This window comes from Anguilla rostrata, unplaced genomic scaffold, assembly GCF_018555375.3.
Source record: "Anguilla rostrata isolate EN2019 unplaced genomic scaffold, ASM1855537v3 scaf0032, whole genome shotgun sequence".
NCBI lineage: Eukaryota > Metazoa > Chordata > Actinopteri > Anguilliformes > Anguillidae > Anguilla > Anguilla rostrata.
The window spans coordinates 1-23,588 of NW_026985612.1; the positions used below are offsets into that span (position 1 = coordinate 1).

The 23,588-nt window shown below is 43.4% G+C and overlaps 1 protein-coding gene across 1 annotated transcript; it reads right to left on the reverse strand.

Annotated features, from left to right (window-relative positions):
* Positions 1 to 297: 297 nt before the first annotated feature.
* On the reverse strand, positions 298 to 23,133 carry LOC135246181 (NACHT, LRR and PYD domains-containing protein 12-like). Its single transcript, XM_064319723.1, has 4 exons — positions 21,984 to 23,133; positions 14,872 to 15,045; positions 4,783 to 4,956; positions 298 to 1,752 (listed from the first exon to the last, which is right to left on the reverse strand). The coding sequence occupies exons 1-4, from the start codon at positions 22,013 to 22,015 to the stop codon at positions 1,575 to 1,577; spliced, it is 558 nt and encodes a 185-aa protein (XP_064175793.1). The 5' UTR covers positions 22,016 to 23,133; the 3' UTR covers positions 298 to 1,574.
* Positions 23,134 to 23,588: the final 455 nt, after the last annotated feature.

Below are 23,588 nucleotides of genomic sequence, written 5' to 3' on the forward strand. Positions count from 1 at the left end.
CATGTGCTCTCAGTGCATCTCTCGTGCACAATATTCTCCCCTAAGATGCACAGGCTTTTTCTTTAGCTCAATCCAGCCTTTATGCCTAAAAGCTTCCCTCCTTTCACATGTGAGATGTTGGAGCTTGCCGCTTTTCACCCACTACCTTTCTCCTCTGACGAGGAGCATAGGCTGCATATGCTGTGTTCTCCGCACATATATGACAAAGACTAAGGCTTTTAGAAAGAGCGACCAGGGTCTGGGCCCCTGCCTGCAAAGAAAAAGTATCTCTAAGCAGTGACTGTCCCATTGGCTTGTGGAAGCTATTGTTATGGCATAGGATTCAAAGAGGATAACACCCCCTTTGGGCCTGAGGGCTCATGCTACGAGGGGTATGGCTGCATTGTGGGCCCTATTCCATGGGCTCTCCTTACAGGAAATGTATTCAGCTGCAGTCTGGGTTTCTCCAGATACTTTTGCAAGGTTCTACCGCCTGAACGTCACCAGGAGGCCAGTAGCCCACTCAGTTCTGGGGGTGAACTCTGTGTGAGGCACACACATCTCCCCTCATCTGCTATGGGTTTTAGTACTTCACATTGTTCCCGGGACCTGGCTATAGCTTTGGGCAGTGGAATGTGTTTAGTACTTCCCTACACGGGATGTGCCAGACACCACCCTCCCCTCAGGGGAGGAGGCATCATTTGCTGGCCTGACAGTATCTCAGCTGTGAGCATAAGGCAATCTGGGAGTTGTCCATATCTCCCCATAGGTGGATCTCAAACACGAGATGATGAAAGAGAACTTTAGGTTACTGTTGTAACCCCGGTGGAGAGATCCACCAAGACTGCCCTGCTTGCCACGCATGAGAAGTGAATATGTTCACTGAGGAGTAGTAGCGCTGCAGTGTCCTATATGTTCTTCCAGGAGGGCAGTAGTCTCCTGTAGCATTGAATGCGCTACTGGCTGTCAAAGCCACACTTGGTGCAATTGGATGACCGGATGTCATTCCCCATACGTGGATCTCTCTACTCTGTGTTTCGGAGAACCGGGGTAGCGACAGTAACTTAAAGTTTTGGGGTAACACCCTTACTGAGGTACTCACTGGGCATACTGTTAGATTCACTAGCAGGATATGCAGCTCTTCTTGGATAGCTGCTAGGGTCAGTCAAATGTTATTTAATAGAATAATACAGAGGTCATGCCTTGTGATATTTATATAGTCTCGCTACCCAAATGGGGTAAATCTTAATTAGGTTAATCCCAGGGATAGTTGTTGGTTTTAGATTCCTGGATGAGCAGGACATTTACCTCCCAGGATTGAAGGTCTTAATGTCAGAGAACACTTTGATGAATGCCTGGCAGCAGTAGCTAGTCTCTCTCTCCAGGATACAGGGTCAAGCTGCCCATCTTTTCATATGAGCACCCCCCAGTCAATAATCTTATGAACAAAATTGTATTCACACAAACATTCAGGTTAGAGGTTTTGAAAATGAATGGAGTCAGGAAATTAGTCTTCCCTGTGACAAAATTCAAATCCTTACATTTCCATAATCAGTAATTCTATTTAGTTAATGTCACACAGTACACAGCACTACTCACCCCAGTCTCTGCAGTTTACAGTTTGGACTCATCAGTCCAGCACAGAGCAGCTCCACTCCTGAATCTCCCAGGTCATTGTAGCTGAGGTCCAGATCTCTCAGGGGTGAGTTTGGTGACTGGAGAGCTGAGGCCACAATATCACAGGACTTCTCTGTGAGGTCACAGCTGTTCAGTCTGCAAAGAAGAGTTCATACATTCAAGTAAAGAAGAATTATTGGCACTCTTCCTTAAAATTAGCATAAATTATTATATAAAAGAAACAATAAACCTAATGATTTTAATTATCTGCTCAAACATCTGCAGAAACTGCTTACTTTCACTTTAATAAAACAATTCTTATTAAAAAAAAATTTTTTTAAAAAGGATTTTTCTCAAAAACATAGGGGTCAAAATTAGTGGCACCCCTAAAGAATATTTAAAATAAAACCAAACAAAGTGGCATCTAAAGAAATTTTACTAAAAAAAATGATCTCAGTTCCCCAGAACTGTACTGCTGCCTTTCACCATTTCCTTTTTCACTGGGGTACAACTATGGGGTTGCACAAATGTAAAATCTCTTTGTCATCCATCACTATGGGCTAAGGGATCAGCTGAGCCCCTGTGCTGAGTCTGCCTCAGGGCCCCCTGGTGCTGCACACTGCTAAGGGATCAGCTGAGCCCCTGTACTGAGTCTGCCTCAGGGCCCCCTGGTGCTGCATACTACTCACTTAACCTACATATAAAATATATTTTACGATTTACTTTAACAAGTAATATTAAAAATGACAATTATGAATCTAATCATTGATAGGTCAGTTGACAGTAACCTGGTGGAATCAACTGACAAACCAAAACAAATTCTGTATCAGGTCTACTTCTAAGTTACAAAACAAAACATCAGAAGATTGAAGACATCAAACAAGATGTTAAATTTAGATTACCAGAAAAGAAAGACTGAAGAGCCAGACCTTATCAAAGTATTACCCTCTTCCAGTGCCACAGAAACAAAGGAAATTAGCTAAAACGCACAACCAAGAAACCAACACCAAAATAAAGACTAGTGCCCGACCGATGCCAGATTTTTGGGTCCGATGCTGATCCCGATTTTGGAGAGTCCTAGCCCACCGATTACCGATGTTTGACCGATATTTTGTCAAAAAGTGCATTTCAAATCAATTTGAAAAACTTATATTTTATTAAAGTTTCTATATTTAAGAACATTAACTTATAAGCAAACAAATAAAAATAAACACACAAAGAACTTTTTAGATAAAAATGTAAAAGATGATATTAAATTAAATATATATATTAACACCATCTTTAAGTGTGTGAAATCAAAATAACTCCACACCTTGCTTTTACTCCTTTCTTTTCCAGCCATCTATAAAAAATTAATTTAAAAAAATCAGTTTTCCAGTTTCAAACATGTATTTTTATGATTATTATTATTAATTTGTTATTATTATTTTTTAGTATCTATTCTCAGTAAATTAATTATATTTTCTTATTTCATTCCTACTACATGATCTCAAAGAGTAAGACTTTATCTAGCGAGCTTCCCTGTCCATAAGAATTCGGTGGTGAAAATAACTATAATGCGCTCTGACGCGTGACTAGACACACTCGCTCGCAATAACGCATTAGCTATGGACACAGCCTCATTATTTCTTATTATATATTCTCAGTAAGTTAAATGAATTATATTTTCTTATTTTATTTCTACTACATGATCTCAAAGAGGAAGACATTATCTAGCGGAGCTAATGAGTGAATCAAGTGTAACGTTAGATGAAATTAAATTGACTGGATGAAATACGTGAAAAAAACTTCAATGCGCTTTCGTGCAGGTTACCCACGCTAACTGTTGGTTGATTCACTTATCCAACAGCAATCCTTCTCGTGTTATCACGACAAAGCTAGATAACATGGCTTAAAATTATCCACGTTAGAAGTGTTTTTATCGGCGTTTTTACTGTCTGGTTAGCTTGCTATGATGACGCGTGACTAGATGACACACTCGCAATAACGCGTTGGCATAGCATCATATAGTAGCTAATATCATTATCTCAGATAAAAAAAACAAATGTGTGATGCATTCAATCACCATTTTATTTTGGCTGGTTATTTATTTGAGAATACAGCGATGTCCTCTGGAAATGTAGATCCTACGCTGCTTATGTGCTCACTGCCACTTCATAAAGGCTTGCTAGCCAGCTAGCTTGCTAAAGTGAACCAAATATGTTAGCTAGTTCGCTCGCTTGATAAGGAGGATTGATGAACATAGTGGTCGTATAAACGCATTTAATTAAAAACTTTCACTAAATATACATACCTTTATTGCGGCAATCGAATCTGTGCAGACAACTCTTGCAGTGGAGAATATTGGATGAGGCACGAGTGACAAACGTCTTATTACGGAAGTAGGGCGTCAGCTGCTGCAGTTCACACTTGTATTAGAGCTCCCTCTACTGGATAATTCTAGTAAATAGCAATTACAACGTTCGAACAAACAAGTACATATAAATAATCAATGTTTTTATTGTTTATTATACTTATTTAAAAATCGGGACACATCGCCTGCATAACTGCCGATTCCGATGTCGTCAAAAAAGTCAAATAATGGCGGGCTCTAATAAAGACCAACTGCAACACAACACAACTTTTTACTGAGGCCATCATAAACACTTAACGCAGCATGGCTTGAGCATGTTTGCCCTGATTGGGCAATTCCACAGTCAGATGTAGAAAGGGAGGCAGGCTCATTTATGACAAGGAATGGCCTAAAAAGCTGGCCTAAAAGCTGACAGTGTACTTATTAATGAAAGTGACCTTATGTTGTTGAAAGCAGGGCCAAGAACCATATATTACCAAAATATTCAGGAATTTAGTCCCTTTCTAACAAGACCAAACATGAATAGGTAATTCGGTTAATTTACCTCCCAGGATTGAAGGTCTTAATGTCAGAGAACACTTTGATGAATGCCTGGCAGCAGTAGCTAGTCTCTCTCTCCAGGATACAGGGTCAAGCTGCCCATCTTTTCATATGAGCACCCCCCAGTCAATAATCTTATGAACAAAATTGTATTCACACAAACATTCAGGTTAGAGGTTTTGAAAATGAATGGAGTCAGGAAATTAGTCTTCCCTGTGACAAAATTCAAACCCTTACGTTTCCATAATCAGTAATTCTATTTAGTTAATGTCACAGTACACAGCACTACTCACCCCAGTCTCTGCAGTTTACAGTTTGGACTCATCAGTCCAGCACAGAGCAGCTCCACTCCTGAATCTCCCAGGTCATTGTAACTGAGGTCCAGATCTCTCAGGGGTGAGTTTGGTGACTGGAGAGCTGAGGCCACAATATCACAGGACTTCTCTGTGAGGTCACAGCTGTTCAGTCTGCAAAGAAGAGTTCATACATTCAAGTAAAGAAGAATTATTGGCACTCTTCCTTAAAATTAGCATAAATGATTATATAAAAGAAACAATAAACCTAATGATTTTAATTATCTGCTCAAACATCTGTAGAAACTGCTTACTTTCACTTTAATAAAACAATTCTTATTAAAAAAAAAATTTTTTTAAAAGGATTTTTCTCAAAAACATAGGGGTCAAAATTAGTGGCACCCCTAAAGAATATTTAAAATAAAACCAAACAAAGTGGCATCTAAAGACATTTTACTAAAAAAAAATGATCTCAGTCCCCCGGAACTGTACTGCTGCCTTTCACCATTTCCTGTTTCACAGGGGTACAACTATGGGGTTGCCCAAATGTAAAATCTCTTTGTCATCCATCACTATGGGCTAAGGGATCAGCTGAGCCCCTGTGCTGAGTCTGCCTCAGGGCCCCCTGGTGCTGCACACTGCTAAGGGATCAGCTGAGCCCCTGTACTGAGTCTGCCTCAGGGCCCCCTGGTGCTGCATACTACTCACTTAACCTACATATAAAATATATTTTACGATTTACTTTAACAAGTAATATTAAAAATGACAATTATGAATCTAATCATTGATAGGTCAGTTGACAGTAACCTGGTGGAATCAACTGACAAACCAAAACAAACTCTATATCAGGTCTACTTCTAAGTTACAAAACAAAACAGAAGATATCAAACAAGATGTTAAATTTAGATTACCAGAAAAGAAAGACTGAAGAGCCAGACCTTATCAAAGTATTACCCTCTTCCAGTGCCACAGAAACAAAGGAAATTAGCTAAAACGCACAACCAAGAAACCAACACCAAAATAAAGACTAGTGCCCGACCGATGCCAGATTTTTGGGTCCGATGCTGATCCCGATTTTGGAGAGTCCTAGCCCACCGATTACCGATGTTTGACCGATATTTTGTCAAAAAGTGCATTTCAAATCAATTTGAAAAACTTATATTTTATTAAAGTTTCTATATTTAAGAACATTAACTTATAAGCAAACAAATAAAAATAAACACACAAAGAACTTTTTAGATAAAAATGTAAAAGATGATATTAAATTAAATATATATATTAATAGGTAATTCGGTTAAGCTATTGAACACCAATAAAAAGCATGGAAGTCTACTTGTGCTTCTAACATAAACATGAACTTTTCAGTCAATGATATCAATAAAATGTCACAGATTGCATTTAAGCTTAAGATCAAACAGAACCGGATCTTGTAAATAGCTTTGTCTCCTGGTTTGTCTCTTCCGAGACAAACTCTGCAGGAGGTGGGACCCATAGGTCGCCCGCCTAGATTAGGGTATCAGAGTGGCGTAAAGAACGTTTCCTTTAATTTTCGTGGAGGGGAGGGTAGGCAGCATTCTTCAAGCCAATATTGTATCCAGTTCACTGTTTCTCTCTCTGAGACCATAATCTAAACACTTGATATCTGACATACTGTAGATAAGTTCATTGCTAATTTTGCCCTCCCACCCAACCACAGCGTCTGGCTTCAGTTGGTTTGTGGTGTGAAGAACAAAGCATCACTGCAGACCCGTCGCCCTGTCCCACAGGTGGACCATTTCAGAGCAGCCAGCAGCTCAGCGGTTGCAGTCTCGTCAGAGGCAGTTCATGAAAATGATAGGCATTGTGTAGTAATACTCATTTGAGCACCCTGGAGCAATACAAAAGGACTCTCTATGCATTTTTTCTTTTGTTTCTTCCCTCCTGATTCGTCGCTGAGCTCACTGAAAGTCAGCCATCTAGCAGTAAAAATTGAACAGCCGAGACTAATGCCAATGATGTTGTAAGTTAAACGCGTTAGTGAAACTGTGTGCGGGGGTTGGTGTTAAATTGCCCGGTATTGTTGAGCTAATTTCGAGTAGCTTCACCTGGTGCTTATCTGCCCTAATGAAGGTAATGCAAGTATGTAATTGCCACCCCGTATTTATAGCTCCAGCGGAGGCTGCCATAGGTAGCCTCGTCGTCAGTTCATCATGTTTATAAACCCAATTCCCTTATGTGCGCTGCCTCGCCCCAAATGGTCTATTCACCACAGGCGCAATTTATCTAACCTGATCTACCCACCGTTATCCACACCTCAGGAATTCACTGTCACAGGTGGACTATGGAACTGCCAGTCAGCTGTCCAGAAAGCTGACTTCATTACTGCCTTTGCCAAGACGAAGTCTCTTGACTTCCTGGCTCTCACAGAAACTTGGATCACTCCCGACAACACCGCTACCCCAGCTACACTGTCTGCGGGATACTCCTTCTCGCACATCCCCAGGGCCTCTGGCCGAGGCGGGGGTACCGGTTTGCTCATTTCCTTGTTCTGGAAGTTCTGTGTCCTCCCCAGTCCTAACCCTACTTCCTCCTCCTTTGAATTTCATGCAATTACTGTAACTCATCCCTCAAAATTTCACATTATTGTTCTGTACCGTCCTCCAGGTCCACTCGGCTCTTTCCTGGATGAGCTGGACACTCTCCTGAGCTCCCTCCCTGAGGATGGCACTCCTGCTATTCTACTGGGAGACTTCAACCTCCCACCAGAGACCTCCCAACTGTCCAGGGTTGCCTCACTCCTCCAGTCTTTCGCTCTATCCCTGTGCTCTCCTCTCTCTCTCCCCCCCCCCCCCCACACACACAAGGCTGGTAACCAACTAGACCTTGTATTCAGCAGAAGCTGCTCCATTCCCCAACTTACAGTGACTCCCCTCCATGTCTCAGACCACTTCTTTCTTTCTTTCTCCCTCTCCTATTTACTCCCCCTCAATTAATCCGACAGCTCACCCACAGTAACTTTCAGGAGAAATCTCTCTACTCTGTCACAATCCTCCCTCATCTCCACTGCTCTGTCTACACTTCCCTCTCCTGCGTCTTTCTCTAACCTGCCAGTTGATCTTGCTACCTCCACCTTCAACTCCTGCCTCTCCCAGTCCCTCGACTCACTTTGTCCTCTTGTCTCCAAACCAGCACGCTCCTCACCCCCTGCCCATGGCTGACTGAGTCACTACGCTCCAGCAGAACATCACTGCAGGCTGCAGAAAGGAAGTGGAGGAAATCCCGATCCTCTGATGACCTGACCGCATATAATACCCTGCTGGTGACTTTCACATCTGCCCTCACGTCAGCTAAAGCCTCATTTTTCCAATCTAAGATCAGTGCATGTGTCTCTAATCCACGCAGACTATTCTCCACCTTCTCTTCCCTCCTCATTCCTCCTCCACCCCCACCTCCCTCTTCCCTCTCCGCAGATGACTTTCTGGCCGCCTTTGAAGGAAAGGTGGCTACAATCCGGAACTCCTTCGCCCATCCAGTGAGCCCCCCAACCCCCCAGGACAAACCTCACAAAGCTTCTCCACCCTAGCTCCCCAGTCCCTCTCCGAACCTCCCCCTCACTACCAATCTTCCGCCGTGGCCTGAAGACTCATCTCTTCAGACTATACCTAGACTAACCACCACCACGCTGTATATTTCACTCTAAATCCGCGCCCCCCCCCCTTTTTTTCATGACAATTGTTACATGTTGCCCCATCCCAGCACTTTTTGGTAATTTGTATTTGTCCTAATACTGTAGCTTATTCTTCTGCCTAGTTGGCTTTGCAGACGTTAGGTCTGAATAGTGTTCACTGTGTGAACTAAACTGTGTTCTTGGCTAGAAATAGCTGTACAAAATAAGTATTGTACCTTACTGAACCTGTGTTTAGCAGTTGTCTATGACCACGAAATGCACTTTTTGTACGTCGCTTTGGACAAAAGCGCCTGCCAAATAAATGTAATGTAATGTAATGATGTCACAAACTAGCTTGTTCCAAGATGGCAGCACCCTCATACAAAAAAGGGAATTTTAGCTTTTTTCCTGGAAAATACAGATCAATTTCAGATTTGAATGCAGGGCCATTTCTTATTTAAGGTAAAAAGCAAATAAACCAGAGCCACATATAATATAATATAATAACATAATAGTTAATATAATAAAAACAGTTAATGTAATAACTTTGTCCTCTTTCATGTAATAACTGCCGGTTAACCTGCTTGGTCCTCACCAGTCTGGCTTTCGATCGGGGCACTCAACAGGGACTGCCCTTCTCACGCCTCTCCTCTGTCCTGATCCTCCTAGAACTGTCTGCAGCAATCGACATGGTCAACCAAACTTACTCCTCTTCACCTTGGCTGAGATGGGCATTTCTGGGAGTGCCCCAGGTCATACCAGGTCACCTGGATGAGGTCTGCCTCTGCTCCTCATCCCCGTGCTACAGGAGTCCCACAGGGATCTGTACAGGAGCCTGTGTTGTTTTTGCACTGTTTTGTAGTTTTGTAAACTAACTGAAGACATGTTTGGGATTGTTACTTTTTGATTTGCTGTTTGCACTATTTTTACGACTATTTGTGCCATGACAGTACAACAGAGGTTGTATAAGTTTTTACGTTTTCATTTGTTGTATGTAGTTTATAATTGAAGTCAGAATCGGTGTTTACATTTCAAACTTGAACTTGATTTGAATCATTATTGTGTTTATATACTGTTTTGATGTTTTGCAGCATAGTTTAAGACTTGTTAAGTTTGGACTATTTAAACATTATTTGCACTTTTACAGAAGAAAAGTATTTTTACAACATTTCCATTTGTTTTTCCTGGGGTTAGATTATGAACCCTGCGAGTATCGGAGTTTGCATTTTCACTGGAATTTTAATTTGGAAATAAAATTCATGCTCTATTTTTTAGCCTACTTAATTGGTACAGTTTAGTATTTGATGATGGTCAGGATTAAGTTTTATTTTTTTGGATCAATGTTTGTTTGCATAGCTCTCAAGACTGTACGCTGATGTCACTTGTGGCCAAAAAGATAGTGTTGAATGGTACTATTTTCATATTTTCATTTATATCGCTACCGCAAAAAATACCATGAAATACCGTGTTATAGTTTTAAGTCTATAAAGCCCACCCCTACTCACTACACAGATAAGCCTTAATTTGGTTGATCCCTAGGACAGTGAGTTTTGGCACTTACATCTGCTGAATTTACAGGTTAAGTTGCTCCTTCAGGGCAGAAGTCTATGAATCACAAGATTCCTGGATGAGCGGTACATTTACCTCCTATGACTGATGGTCTTAATGTCAGAGAACACTTAGATCAGTGTTACTCATTACGGGAGACTTTGTTTTGCGGCCCAGACCCACTGACAACAATAAGAATATAGCTATAACTTACTTCTACAGGTTCCGTATAGGTTCTACAGATGTCCTGTTTTAGCACATTGAAATGAATTATCCAGCAGACGGCAGCATACTGAAGATAGGCTACGTCAAAGAACGTAGGCTACGTAACAGCGAGGGATCATGGGTAGACGTACAGCCTATGTGCGTAGCTTTGCATTTGCGAATGGTTTTACAAGTTTAGCACGTAAACCTAAATTAGATATTCCATAATGCCGTACGTCGTAATGTTATATCAAATATTGTCTCGGCCTCCACCCCACTCAAAATGGACAGATTTATTATTAGAAAAAAGCAGAACGAGAAAAGTGATTCTTCATTAGCTGACGGAGTTAGAAACAGGCCAGAGGAGAAAGAGCAACGTGAGAAAAGAGGGGGGAAATGCAGATCAGTTTGGCCGAGAAGCCCAAGACACCGATGCTGCACCAGCAAAGAAAAAGGTGCGGTCAATTCAGGACGAACACCGAAAATTTCAGGATACATGGACTGATGAGTTTTTCTTTGTGCAATACGAATCCACTCCATTCTGCCTAATTTGCCAGAAGACTAGTGCCAGTTGTAAACGGTCTAACCTTGGACGCCACTTTAGTGCTTTTCACGCCAAGTAGGCCTACAACATGTTGTACCCGCCAGGTAGCAACCTGAGGACAAATAAAATTAAACAGTTGACACAGACTCTGACTGAGCAGCAAAAAATAATGGCGAGATCAGTCTCTGTTGCCGAGAAATTGACCGAGGCCACTTATGAGATGGCATGGATTTTAGCTAGGCATAAGAAGGCTTTCACGGACGCTGAAATTGTTAAACAATGCTTTTTGAGCTGAGATAATGTACCGTGACTTCACCAATAAGGACCCAATAATAAAGCAAATACATGCACTGCAGCTTTCAGAAAGATATCCAGGAACAGCTAATTGCAGATCTTGCAGCGGCACCATGTTACAGCACTGCACTCGATGAGAGCATGGACATAAGCGACATCATGGGCGTAAATTATGGGGGGATGGGGGGGGTTGTAATAATCAAAACCGGCCAATACAACCCCCCCCCCCCCCCCCCCCAAAAAATCATGATGAATGAAAAATATTAACGGTTATAAAACATGATAAAGTGGTTGGTTTTCTCGATTCAATGTAATCAGCACATTGGCGTAGGAAACGGGTGGGACGCGGCCCCCGCAATATTGGAAACAGTTGCATTTGTCCCACCCAATATCGGAAGAGCTATCCTAAAATTTCTTACCGTGAAGAGTTTTCACGGTCGGGAAAAATTTTATGACAACGCCAGCTAAAGTCAGTGACTCACAGCGGTTGGAAAGGACGGTAACGGTAATCCTATCAATATGCCAGCTAAGATCAATGTTAGCTAGCTAGTTGTCAGCGAATGAACTATGATATCAGATAGTGTACCGCTGTTAGCCACATATCACACTGTCTGAATGTGATGTTCACTTTACTTAGAAAACTACCTGGCGATAGCTGCACTCGGTTGCTAAGCAGAGAATTAACGTGACTCCCCATGTTGCAGTGTTAGTGTTTTAGCCTTAGTCAATGTTTTGTGTAACGTTATGGGCACGTCTTGTAAAATTACAAGTTTGTTTTAGCTGTCAATAGGCTATCTCTTTAACGTTAGCTCCCCCCTCAATATTTAGAACACGTGCATTTGTCTCCGTGAATCTTGTGTTTTCCTTTACATAAAGACATTTCCACCATAAATTGATGCAGAAAAGGCACAAATTGGTGCATAAAAATGAAGTGTTTGACGCTCAAAATGTCCTGGGGGAGGACCCCCAGACCCCCCGCTTTATGTATCCCCCCCCCAAAGTTCAAATGAAACCTACGCCACAGCGATATGGCGCAATCGTGTCTGGGTTCGCTTTATTCAAAAGGACGAATTTCGGGAGGAACGGTTATGTCTGTTACCACTTCATGGACAGACCAGCGGGGAGGACGTTTTTCAAGCACTGATGAATTTTTTTTGCAGGGAAACAAATCGAAACTTGTGTCGGTGTGCACCGACGGAGCTCCAAGCATGAGAGGGAAGGAGAAGGGACTTATCGGACTGATGGAAAAGGAAGACAGCATTCCCAAGCTTGTCTCCTTTCACTGTATAATTCATCAGGAGGCACTCGTGTCAAAACTTAAAATCCAAGAGCTAAAGAATGTGATGCAGCTCGTTGTGCGAGTCGTCAACTTTATCGAGACCAGGGCACTTAATCACCGGGAATTCCATGCACTTCTGGAGGAAGACGAGGCAGAGTACGGGGATCTGTGATGCACAACGAAGTGAGATGGCTGTCGGTGCTTGAACGATTCTGTACTCAACTTCCTCACATCCGTGATTTTCTTGCAAGCAAGGGGAGGGCTGAGCCAAAGCTCGAGGACCCACACTGGATATTACAGCTGACACTCCTCACTGACATCACATCCCAGCTGAATTCCCTTAACCTCCAACTCCAAGGAAAAGGGAAGCACCCAGGTAACATGCAAAGAGCAGTCACTGCTTTCCAGCACAAGATCACCACTCTCTTCATACCCGACAGAGAATTTCTTCACTTTCCCAATCTAAGAGCCTGCACAACTGCTAACCCTGATCTACTGCAACATTTTGACTATGACAAATTTGTAGGCATATGGGAGGAAATAAGAAATTAATTTGAAAGGAGATTTCAAGATGTTGTGGGGTATAGGGAGCTTTTCAATTTCATTGAGAACCATTTTAATGTGTCATTGTCAAGCCTTACACCTGCTCTGAAAAACCTTTGTCCAGACCTTGCTGTAATACAGAGTGAGATTCTTGAGCTGCAGGTCAAGGATGTACTGAAAACTGAGCTCAAATCAGGCTTTGCTCATTTCTGGAGCATGGTCCCAGCCTCAGATTATCCATATTTAAAGCTTTGTGTGCAGAAGGTAATGAGCTTTTTTGTGAGCACTTACTCATGTGAGGCAACATTTTCTATAATGAACAGTGTCAAAAGAAAACATAGAAGTAGGCTTACAGATGTGCATATTGATTGTTTGACTAGGATTGCAACCACTAACTACAAGTTTTGCATGGAGAAAGTCAAGGGACAGCTAAAACACATGAGAGCCTCAACATACTGATACAAATATAACAGAGAAAAATAAGTTTTTCATCTCTATTAGTAGACCAATATATACATTTTTGTGAACTTTTTTTATTTCATGTTGATAATTCTTATGTATAATTGCATATGTACATACATACATAAGATGAGTTCCACTCCCAGCCTTACACATTCACACACAAGTATTATATATTTTAATAATGCAATGTAATTATGAATTGAGAATAAAAAGAGATGTAAGGATGGAAAGCATGGTACTGTATTTTTTTTAACATACACAAAGTTGGTAAATATCTTGAGAGTGATGATTTAAAAAAAAAACATCTGAGTTATATCTGCAATCTCGGTGGCTCTTTGAGTAATGGTCTTACTCATAAGTGGCTCTCCTAAGAAAATTAGTGAGTACCACTGAACCACGGCATCAACTGGAATTACACTGCATCGCCATCTAGTGGCTGTATGAGAACACCACAACTGATTATTGCCACTAACTTGTACTGCTGGTAGACACTAGATTTTTAAAACCGTGGTGTCTTTTGAAAATTCCACACATTGCACCTATTTTCCGCGTGTCCTTGCCCTATAATCCATCCATTCATTTTATTCTCGCACGCTATTGCGAATATAATTCACTAATTATTGCGTTGCATTTAATTATTATTGTAACAATGATAATAATAATGATAATAAAAGCCTGATGTATTAAGTCATTTTTTTCTTTTAAAACCCCTTATCAACATGTTTGGTAGACCTTGTGGAGTAATATAAACTGCACAAAAAATTTAATAACTGTGGGTATTTGAGAGTTATTAGAATACTTATCTAGGAAATACTCCTGTAAATGATGTTATCCTTTAGATGATAGGAGCTAGAGCCAGAACATTGATCTCTGAATCAGGCTATTCCACACAGCATGCCTGCTTACAATGGTATAATATCCATCCTATGACTTGGGACTGGACCACAGAAGAGTGACTAAACTAAATGATGCAACACTGCATCTAAACAGCAGCTCACATGTTGATCAGATGGACACTCTCCCACCAAGATGTACACACATACCCCGCCGGCCAATAGTTAATGCTTGGCTTTACCAGCAGAATAAAATACCATTTTATTCACAATCCTTTCAGAAACACCACAATCCTGCAGCACACACAGGTGTGTGATGAAGGAGTAAAACTCACCAAAAGGTCAGTGTGTGAAAGAGAGTGGGGTAAATATGGATTTCATTAGAGTTCATAGCAGGTAGTGAATAATAGAGATGGATGAAGACTGCAATGTGTGACAGACCTGAAACATTTTACTATGCAGGTGGTCAATCTTTTACCATGTCAATCAGACACTCAGCATCCAGTCATCACCTGTGACCTGATACTACAGACTCCACTGAAACCTTACATTCTGCTCAGGAACCATAAACCTGGCAATCCTCAAAAGGTTTTATCCTGCTGTTATTTGCTTGTTGTGATAGAGGAGTAAGGTATACATGGGCAAAGAAAGAATGCTGGTGGACAGAGGAGTAAACTGAGAACCATAATCACAAATTCTATTTAGTTAAGATCACACAATACACAGCACTACTCACCCCAGTCTCTGTAGTTCACAGTTTGGACTCCTCAATCCAGCACAGAGCAGCTCCACTCCTGAATCTTCCAGGTTATTGTAGTTGAGGTCCAGATCTCTCAGGGGTGAGTTTGATGACCGGAGAGCTGAGGCCACAGTATTACAGCACTTCTGTGAGAGTTCACAGTTGTTCAGTCTGCAAAGAAGAGTACATATATTATAGTATTATTATATTAGGTATACATGAAGAATGTATCTTATGGGAAATGTGCCAATGACAGTGTTCAGCGATGAAGAGTGAAATTGAGGATTTCACTCAAGGTCTCACTCCAGGGGTGTGCTGGCCTTCCCCTCAATGAGTGACTAACAGAGTCTCTGTTTCTCGTTTTTTTTTTTTTTTTTTTGTGGCAGACTCGGACGTGCCCCTCCTCATGGCCTGAATTTTGGACCCACCTGCACTTCCCTAGCACTTTTGCTTTCCCCAACATTTGAGTAGCCTGATCTCGTCTTGTGTTTCACTTTTCCCAGTCTTCATTCATTGTGATACTGCTGTCACAATAAAAGTCCTCTACAGGCATGTTGCCAGCACTGTCTGCCTCGTCTGTGCCTCGTTCCCGTAGCGTACAGTATGGATGTGATAAAAGTTTATTAAAGGATATGAAAGATATGGAATTGAAGGTATCTGTAAGTGGGTGGAAAATCACATCCTGCACCTGTACAACATGCCATATAAATTCTCTGCCCGTTTGCAAATGACACACACAATGCAAATCATGCAAACGATGCAGACTACACAGAAGTATAAAACAATCCTTAGAAGGACCATCACTGTAAACCCTTGCAGGAGGACATGCAACACATACAGGAATGATATATTCAATCATTAGGGCACACCAGTATTACATTACATTACATTACAGGCATTTAGCAGACGCTCTTATCCAGAGCGACGTACAACAAGTGCATAGGTTTCAAGATGTAGAGGCGCAAAAGAAACACTAGAGTGAAGTAAGGATCGTAGTGCCAGAAGTGACCACATCGATCAGGACTCCAACCCTGTAGAGTAAGCTTGTTCAGCAGCAAGAATCCTACCAAGTACAAAGTACAAACTAGCACTGGAATCACACCTAATCATACAAAAACAATCCTACCAGATACACTAACATAATCAAATTATCCTAGCTAGGTACCATGAGCTGAACTATAGGCTAGGGAGGGGTGGGGAGAGGTGCAGCCTGAAGAGATGAGTCTTCAGTCTGCGTTTGAAAGTGGTGAGATTCTCTGCTGTTCTGACCATCACGGGGAGGTCATTCCACCAGCGAGGGGCCAGGACAGACAGCAGACGGGAGCGGGAAGTGCAGACGCGAAGAGGGGGAGGTGCCAAGCGTCCAGAGGTGGCAGAACGGAGAGGTCTGGCTGGTGTGTAGGGTCTGATGATCCTCTGAATGTACCCTGGTGCTGACCCCTTAGCTGCCTGGTATGCAAGCACCAAGGACTTAAATTTGATGCGAGCCATAACAGGCAGCCAGTGGAGGTCAGTGAGCAGGGGGGTGACATGGGAATGTCTGGGGAGGTTGTAGACCAGACGCGCTGCAGCATTCTGGATGAGCTGCAGGGGTCTGATGGCGGATGCTGGCAGACCAGCCAGTAGCGAGTTGCAGTAGTCCAAGCGGGACAGGACCATCGCTTGAACCAGGAGCTGGGTTGCGTAGGTGGTGAGGAAGGGGCGGATTCTCCGGATGTTGTACAGGAAGAACCTGCACGTTCGACTCACCGCCGTGATGTTCTGGGAGAGGGACAGTCTGTTGTCCATCACCACTCCAAGGTTTTTTGCGGTGGGTGATGATGACACCACAGTGTCCCCCAGGGAAATAGAAAAGTCAAGAAGGTTAGAGGATGGAGCAGGGATGAAGATCATCTCCGTCTTGCCTGGGTTCAGCTTAAGATGGTGGTTATCCATCCAGCTCTGGATGTCCCTCAGGCAGGCAGAGATGCGAGCAGAGACCTGAGTGTCAGAGGGCGGGAAGGAGAGAAAGAGTTGGGTGTCATCAGCATAACAATGATAGGACAACCCATGGGCAGAGATTACAGGACCAAGAGATTGGGTGTACAGGGAGAATAGGAGGGGACCAAGGACAGAGCCCTGGGGAACTCCTGTGGCAAGGGGGCGAGGTGCTGATACTGCACCAGCCCAGGCGACTTGGAAGGAGCGACCGAGAGGTAGGACTCAATCCAGTCAAGTGCTGTGCCACAGATCCCCATAGCTGCCAGGGAGGACAGGAGGATGGGATGGTTGACGGTGTCAAAGGCGGCAGAAAGGTCTAGGAGGATCAGGACAGATGAATGGGAGGCTGCTTGTGCGGCGTGAAGCGACTCATTGACCGAGAGGAGTGCGGTCTCTGTCGAGTGGCCAGGTCTGAAGCCAGACTGGTAGGGGTCTAGGAGGTTGTTCAGGGAGAGAAAAGAGGAGAGTTGATTAGAAGCAGCTCGTTCAATTGTTTTGGATAGGAAAGGGAGAAGGGAGACAGGACGGTAGTTCTGGATGACAGAGGGGTCCAGAGTGGGCTTTTTCAGCAGTGGGGTGACGTGGGCCAGCTTGAAAGAGGAGGGGAAACGTCCAGAAGACAAGGAGGAGTTCACGAGGGAGGTGACATATGGGAGGATGTCAGGTGTGATGGTCTGGAGGAGAGAGGAAGGGATGGGGTCAAGAGCACAGGTGGTAGGGCGGTGGGAGAGTAGGAGCTGGGAAACATCAGAGTCAGTGAGGGGAGAGAAAGTGGAGAAACAAGGGGAGGGAACAGAGCTGGGGGAGTGGGGAAGGGTGGTGGTGGACGTGAAGGAGCTGCGGATGTCTGCAATTTTCTCATCGAAGAAAACTGCAAAGTCATCTGCAGCGAGGGAGGACTGAGGTGGGGAAGGAGTGCTGAGGAGAGAGGAGAAAATGGAGAACAGCTGATGAGGGTTAGAGGCAGATTTATGGATTTTTGTTTGATAATAATTAATTTTGGCAGAGGTTACAGCGGTAGAAAATGTAGCTAGTACAAAGTACAAAGTCCCTTATTTACAGTCAGTAAAATTACCATGCACCACCCCTGTCCCTGTATTGTCTCCTGGGGATGGCGGTAGGTAATAGAGTTTTGGTCAGATAAGACTTTATTTTGTAAAATGTAAACGAGTGTGGATTGTGGGAGATGTTCTCTGGATAGCATTTAAGGGAAGCTCAAACAATTTACTTCATTATCCAAAGTCCTTTCATAAAAAGTATTTTTGGTATGCATCACAATTTCTTTGTGTTCCTTTTCTTTATCTTACAATCTCTTCAGGTGCATGTCCTTTCCTCTCTTATAGCATAGTGTCCAGTCCATCTTGCCATGTCTTGTAAATAAAATGATCGCCTCTTAACACTGCTAAAGCTTTCTATTCATGGTTATTAGCAACTCTCATATTTTGTCATATGATAAAGTACTCTTTCTCTTACAGCGCATCCAAAGTACGTGGCTTACTTACACAATGACTGAAGTGTGCATCTCTGCTTGAACAAATCACTGCATTGGTGCCATAAATAAACTTCTCTTTCATCATCTTGTGTTTGAAAGCCAAATCTAGGGAATGACATCCGGTCCAGACCTCCATAGAAGCATCCAATTGCACTGTCTGGCTCTGACAGACAGTAGTGCGTCCACTGCGAAAGGAGGCTACTGCCCTCCTGGAAGAGCACATAGAACACTGCAGCGCTACTATAGCCAAAAGCTACAGACAATAGCCAAGGACTACAGACTCCAGTTCAGAGTGAACCCCCCCATTTCAACAGAGTCATTTACTCTCAAACAAAAGAGAGCGCTCCCATGTTTAAGAGGAATAAATTCCTTCCCTCTTACAAAAAGGGGGAAATACGTGTGGTTCCCAGAGATCGAACCCAACATAGTTTTTATTTTCCTTATTTCCAGCTCCCAAAGAAGGATGGTTCTCAACTTCCTATCTTGGATCTCAGTGTGTGTATGTGTATGTCTCTCTCAGTTCAAGCCCGGCTCGAGAGTACAGTATCACACATGCCTCAGACTACAGGGGCTGATGGTGCCAGCCTCTCAGGTTTTGCCACTGGGGCTGTTAAGAATGAGGGGCTTTATGAGGTGGATTTCATCCCTCCACCTCAGCCCCGTGTGCGATCTCCATCGCTGTCTCACAGTAACACACAAGCGCTCTGCAACTCTGCGTCACTGGGAAAACACAGACTTTTACACTCAGGGAACCCCTCTCAGGATCGTTTTCATACGGGAAAAAAGGACAGACACATCCCTCTCTGGGGTGGGGGGTCTCAGGAGGGTTACATGGTGAATCAATTTTCTTTTAGCTATTAACTATATGGACAGCTCTCAGATATTTTCTTCCCTGTCTAAGGGGACATCATGTGCTCGTACGCTGCGATAATGACTGCGGTAGCATATGTCAATCACCAAGGTGGCATGCGCTCCCTCCAGCTCCATGGTCTAGCCCACAGACTGCTGGTCTGGAGCAGCCGTCACTTTCTGTGGTTACGCGTGACCCATGTTGCTTTAGGCTTGCTCCTGTGGGGGTCTAGGCCAGGGTTGTCTGTGAAGCGTATTGTGACAATTGCTGTGAAATACGCTATATAAATAAAATTTGATTGATTGATTGATGTTCCAGGAATTCTGAACACGAGCGCTGATCTGCTGTCAAGGGGAAACCCACTGTACGGGGAATGGTGTCTCCATCCCCAGATTTTGGAAATGTTACTGCAGTGATTATCCCTCTCCTTTATGTACAGCCATGCACGCTCCCGCTACGCACAGACCTCCTGTCTCAGGTGAACGGGGAAATACACCACCCCTGCCCCGAGCGAGTAGCTCTATGGGCTTGGCCCATGAGAGGCATAACCTCAACGCATTAGAGCTTCCCCCTCGCGTGCCTGCAACCATCCAGAGCACGAGAGCGCCCTCTACCAGGTCACTTCATGACTATAAGTGTCAGGTGTTTGAAAGATGGTGTGCCTCTCGTCAGTCAGTGCCTTACCAGTGCTCTGTTTCTGACGTGCTGTGCTTTTCACAGAATCTTATGGATAAAGAGAAATCCTTTTCTACCAATAAGATCTACCTGGCAGCTATCACTGCTTGTCATGTTGGGTTGAAAGACCATGCAGTGGGGCAGCACCCCCTCATTCACAGGTTCATGAAGGGGGCTCACTGTTCTCTACCTGTTGCTAAAAAGCTAATTTCCCCTTGGGATTTATCACTGGAGCTGGAGGCTCTGTTTCTAAGGCCATTTGAACCTATACATGAGATAGATTTAACATTGTTGTCTCTCCAGACAGCGTTGCTGCTTGCACTAGCCTCAGTGAGTCAATGACCTCCATGTGCTCTCAGTGCATCTCTCGTGCACAATATTCTCCCCTAAGATGCACAGGCTTTTTCTTAAGCTCAATCCAGCCTTTATGCCTAAAAGCTTCCCTCCCTTCACATGTGAGATGCTGGAGCTTGCCGCTTTTCACCCACCACCTTTCTCCTCTGACGAGGAGCATAGGCTGCATATGCTGTGTTCTCCGCACATATATGACAAAGACTAAGGCTTTTAGAAAGAGCGACCAGGGTCTGGGCCCCTGCCTGCAAAGGAAAAGCATCTCTAAGCAGCGGCTGTCCCATTGGCTTGTGGAAGCTATTGTTATGGCATATGATTCAAAGAGGATAACACCCCCCTTGGGCCTGAGGGCTCATGCTACGAGGGGTATGGCTGCATTGTGGGCCCTATTCCATGGGCTCTCCTTACAGGAAATGTATTCAGCTGCAGCCTGGGTTTCTCCAGATACTTTTGCAAGGTTCTACCGCCTGAACGTCACCAGGAGACCAGTAGCCCACTCAGTTCTGGGGGTGAACTCTGTGTGAGGCGCAAAAAACATCTCCCCTCATCTGCTATGGGTTTCATTACTTCACATTGTTCCCGGGACCTGGCTATAGCTTTGGTAAATGGTAAATGGACTGCATTTATATAGCGCTTTCATCCAAAGCGCTTTACAATTGATGCCTCTCATTAACCAGAGCATTTAGGGGTTCTTGCTCAAGGAGACTTCGACACACCCAGCGCGGGGCTCGAACCGGCAGCCCTCCAACTACCAGACAACCGCTCATACCTCCTGAGCTATGTCGCCCCTTTGGGCAGTGGAATGTGTTTAGTACTTCCCGTCACGGGATGTGCCAGACACCACCCTCCCCTCAGGGGAGGAGGCATCTTTTTCTGGCCTGATAGCATCTCAGCTGTGAGCATAAGGCAATCTGGGAGTTGTCCATATCTCCCCATAGGTGGATCTCAAACACGAGATGATGAAAGAGAACTTTAGGTTACTGTTGTAACCCCGGTGGAGAGATCCACCAAGACTGCCCTGCTTGCCGCGCATGAGAAGTGAATATGTTCACTGAGGAGTAGTAGCGCTGCAGTGTCCTATATGTTCTTCCAGGAGGGCAGTAGTCTCCTGTAGCATTGAATGCGCTACTGGCTGTCAAAGCCACACTTGGTGCAATTGGATGACCGGATGTCATTCCCCATACGTGGATCTCTACTCTGTGTTTCGGAGAACCGGGGTACCGACAGTAACGTAAAGTTTTGGGGTAACACCCTTACTGAGGTACTCACTGGGCATACTGTTAGATTCACCAGCAGGATATGCAGCTCTTCTTGAATAGCTGCTAGGGTCAGTCAAATGTTATTTAATAGAATAATACAGAGGTCATGCCTTGTGATATTTATATAGTCTCGCTACCCAAATGGGGTAAATCTTAATTAGGTTAATCCCAGGGATAGTTGTTGGTTTTAGATTCCTGGATGAGCAGGACATTTACCTCCCAGCATTGAAGGTCTTAATGTCACACTTTGATGAATGCCTGGCAGCAGTAGCTAGTCTCTCTCTCCAGGATACAGGGTCAAGCTGCCCATCATTTCATATGAGCACACCCCAGTCAATAATCTTATGAGCAAAATTGTATTCACACAAACATTCAGGTTAGAGGTTTTGAAAATGAATGGAGTCAGGAAATTAGTCTTCCCTGTGACAAAATTCAAACCCTTACATTTCCATAATGAGTAATTCTATTTAGTTAATGTCACACAGTACACAGCACTACTCACCCCAGTCTCTGCAGTTTACAGTTTGGACTCATCAGTCCAGGACAGAGCAGCTCCACTCCTGAATCTCCCAGGTCATTGTAGCTGAGGTCCAGATCTCTCAGGGGTGAGTCTGATGACTGGAGAGCTGAGGCCACAATATCACAGGACTTCTCTGTGAGGCCACAGCTGTTCAGTCTGCAAAGAAGAGTTCATATATTATAGTATAATAATATTAGGTATACATAAAACATATGGTAAATGATACAAATGATAGTGTTCAGTAATGAAGAGTGAAATTGAGGATTTTAAGGTTGATGATTCTCTGAGGAAGATGTCTGTGCTACACTCTCCAGCTGCCGCACTTCGGACCTGAGAATTACACACAGGGGCGACATAGCTCAGGAGGTAAGAACGATTGTCTGGCAGTCGGAGGGTTGCCGGTTCAAACCCCGCCCTGGGCGTGTCGAAGTGTCCTTGAGCAAGACACCTAACCCCTAACTGCTCTGGCGAATGAGAGGCATCAATTGTAAAGCGCTTTGGATAAAAGTGCTATATAAATGCAGTCCATTTACCATTTACACATCCTGCTGGACTGAACTGTGACAGTTCTACAGATGTAATTCTGACCCAAATGGCCCCTTTTTATATTGTAAGTTCCCACCCCATCCCAGAAGTTCAGCTGCCATCTTTCAAAGTGGACAGTGAGGGAACTTGCAAAGCTGATGAATGTTTGGCACAGCTACCACCAAAAGGAAAGATGCAAAGGATAAAGCACATCTTCCAGAGAGGACAGTGAGTTTGCTTCTTTAGTTTAGGTTTTCTGTGACAAACAACCCACAGCACTGCAAGCTAAAATACAGTTAATAGTAAATTAACTTTAGAATAGGGATGCACCGAAATGAAAATTCTTGGCCGAAACCGAAACTGAAAAAAAGGAAACACTTGGCCGAATTCCGAATACCGGTATTTTTTCATTTATTTGCCCATTTGTACCATTAAATCAATTTTGCTTTTGATGTATGCTTTTCAATGACAAAATTAAATTACAAAATGACAACGTGATGAAAAAAACTTTTATTAGTCTATTGAACATTCAGTCCTTTCCAGAAGACATTATACTAAAAAAGCACAATAACTGGGGTAATGAACATAGAGGGCAGGGAGTGTTCCACAGAAAGTTGACCAAATAAACGGAGAAAACACACATCATTCAACCAACATGATTTCCAACCACAAATGTTCACCTGTAGCCTAACGGTGGAATCTATATTTCATTTGATTTCAAAAGATAAGTCAGTGCCGATTGTTGACTAATCAAGGAAAATGTAAAATACCTAATAACCGTACAAATAGGCTACTAGCTGCATGCTGAGAGTATTAGCCGTTCTAAATGCACACAAAAAGGCGCTGTTTGAAATGAAAGTCTGAAAGTCCGAAATGATACTGAATTCGCTACAACACCGGCACTGTTTGAACGCGTTATCAATAGCCGCAGGAGAGCAACGAAACAGTGTCACATTTATTTCTATACTTTTGTTACAATCATTTTTTTTTTAAACACACACATTCGGTCAAAATCTTCGCCATTTTCACGCTTTCGGCCGAATACCGAATGTGTTATTTTGT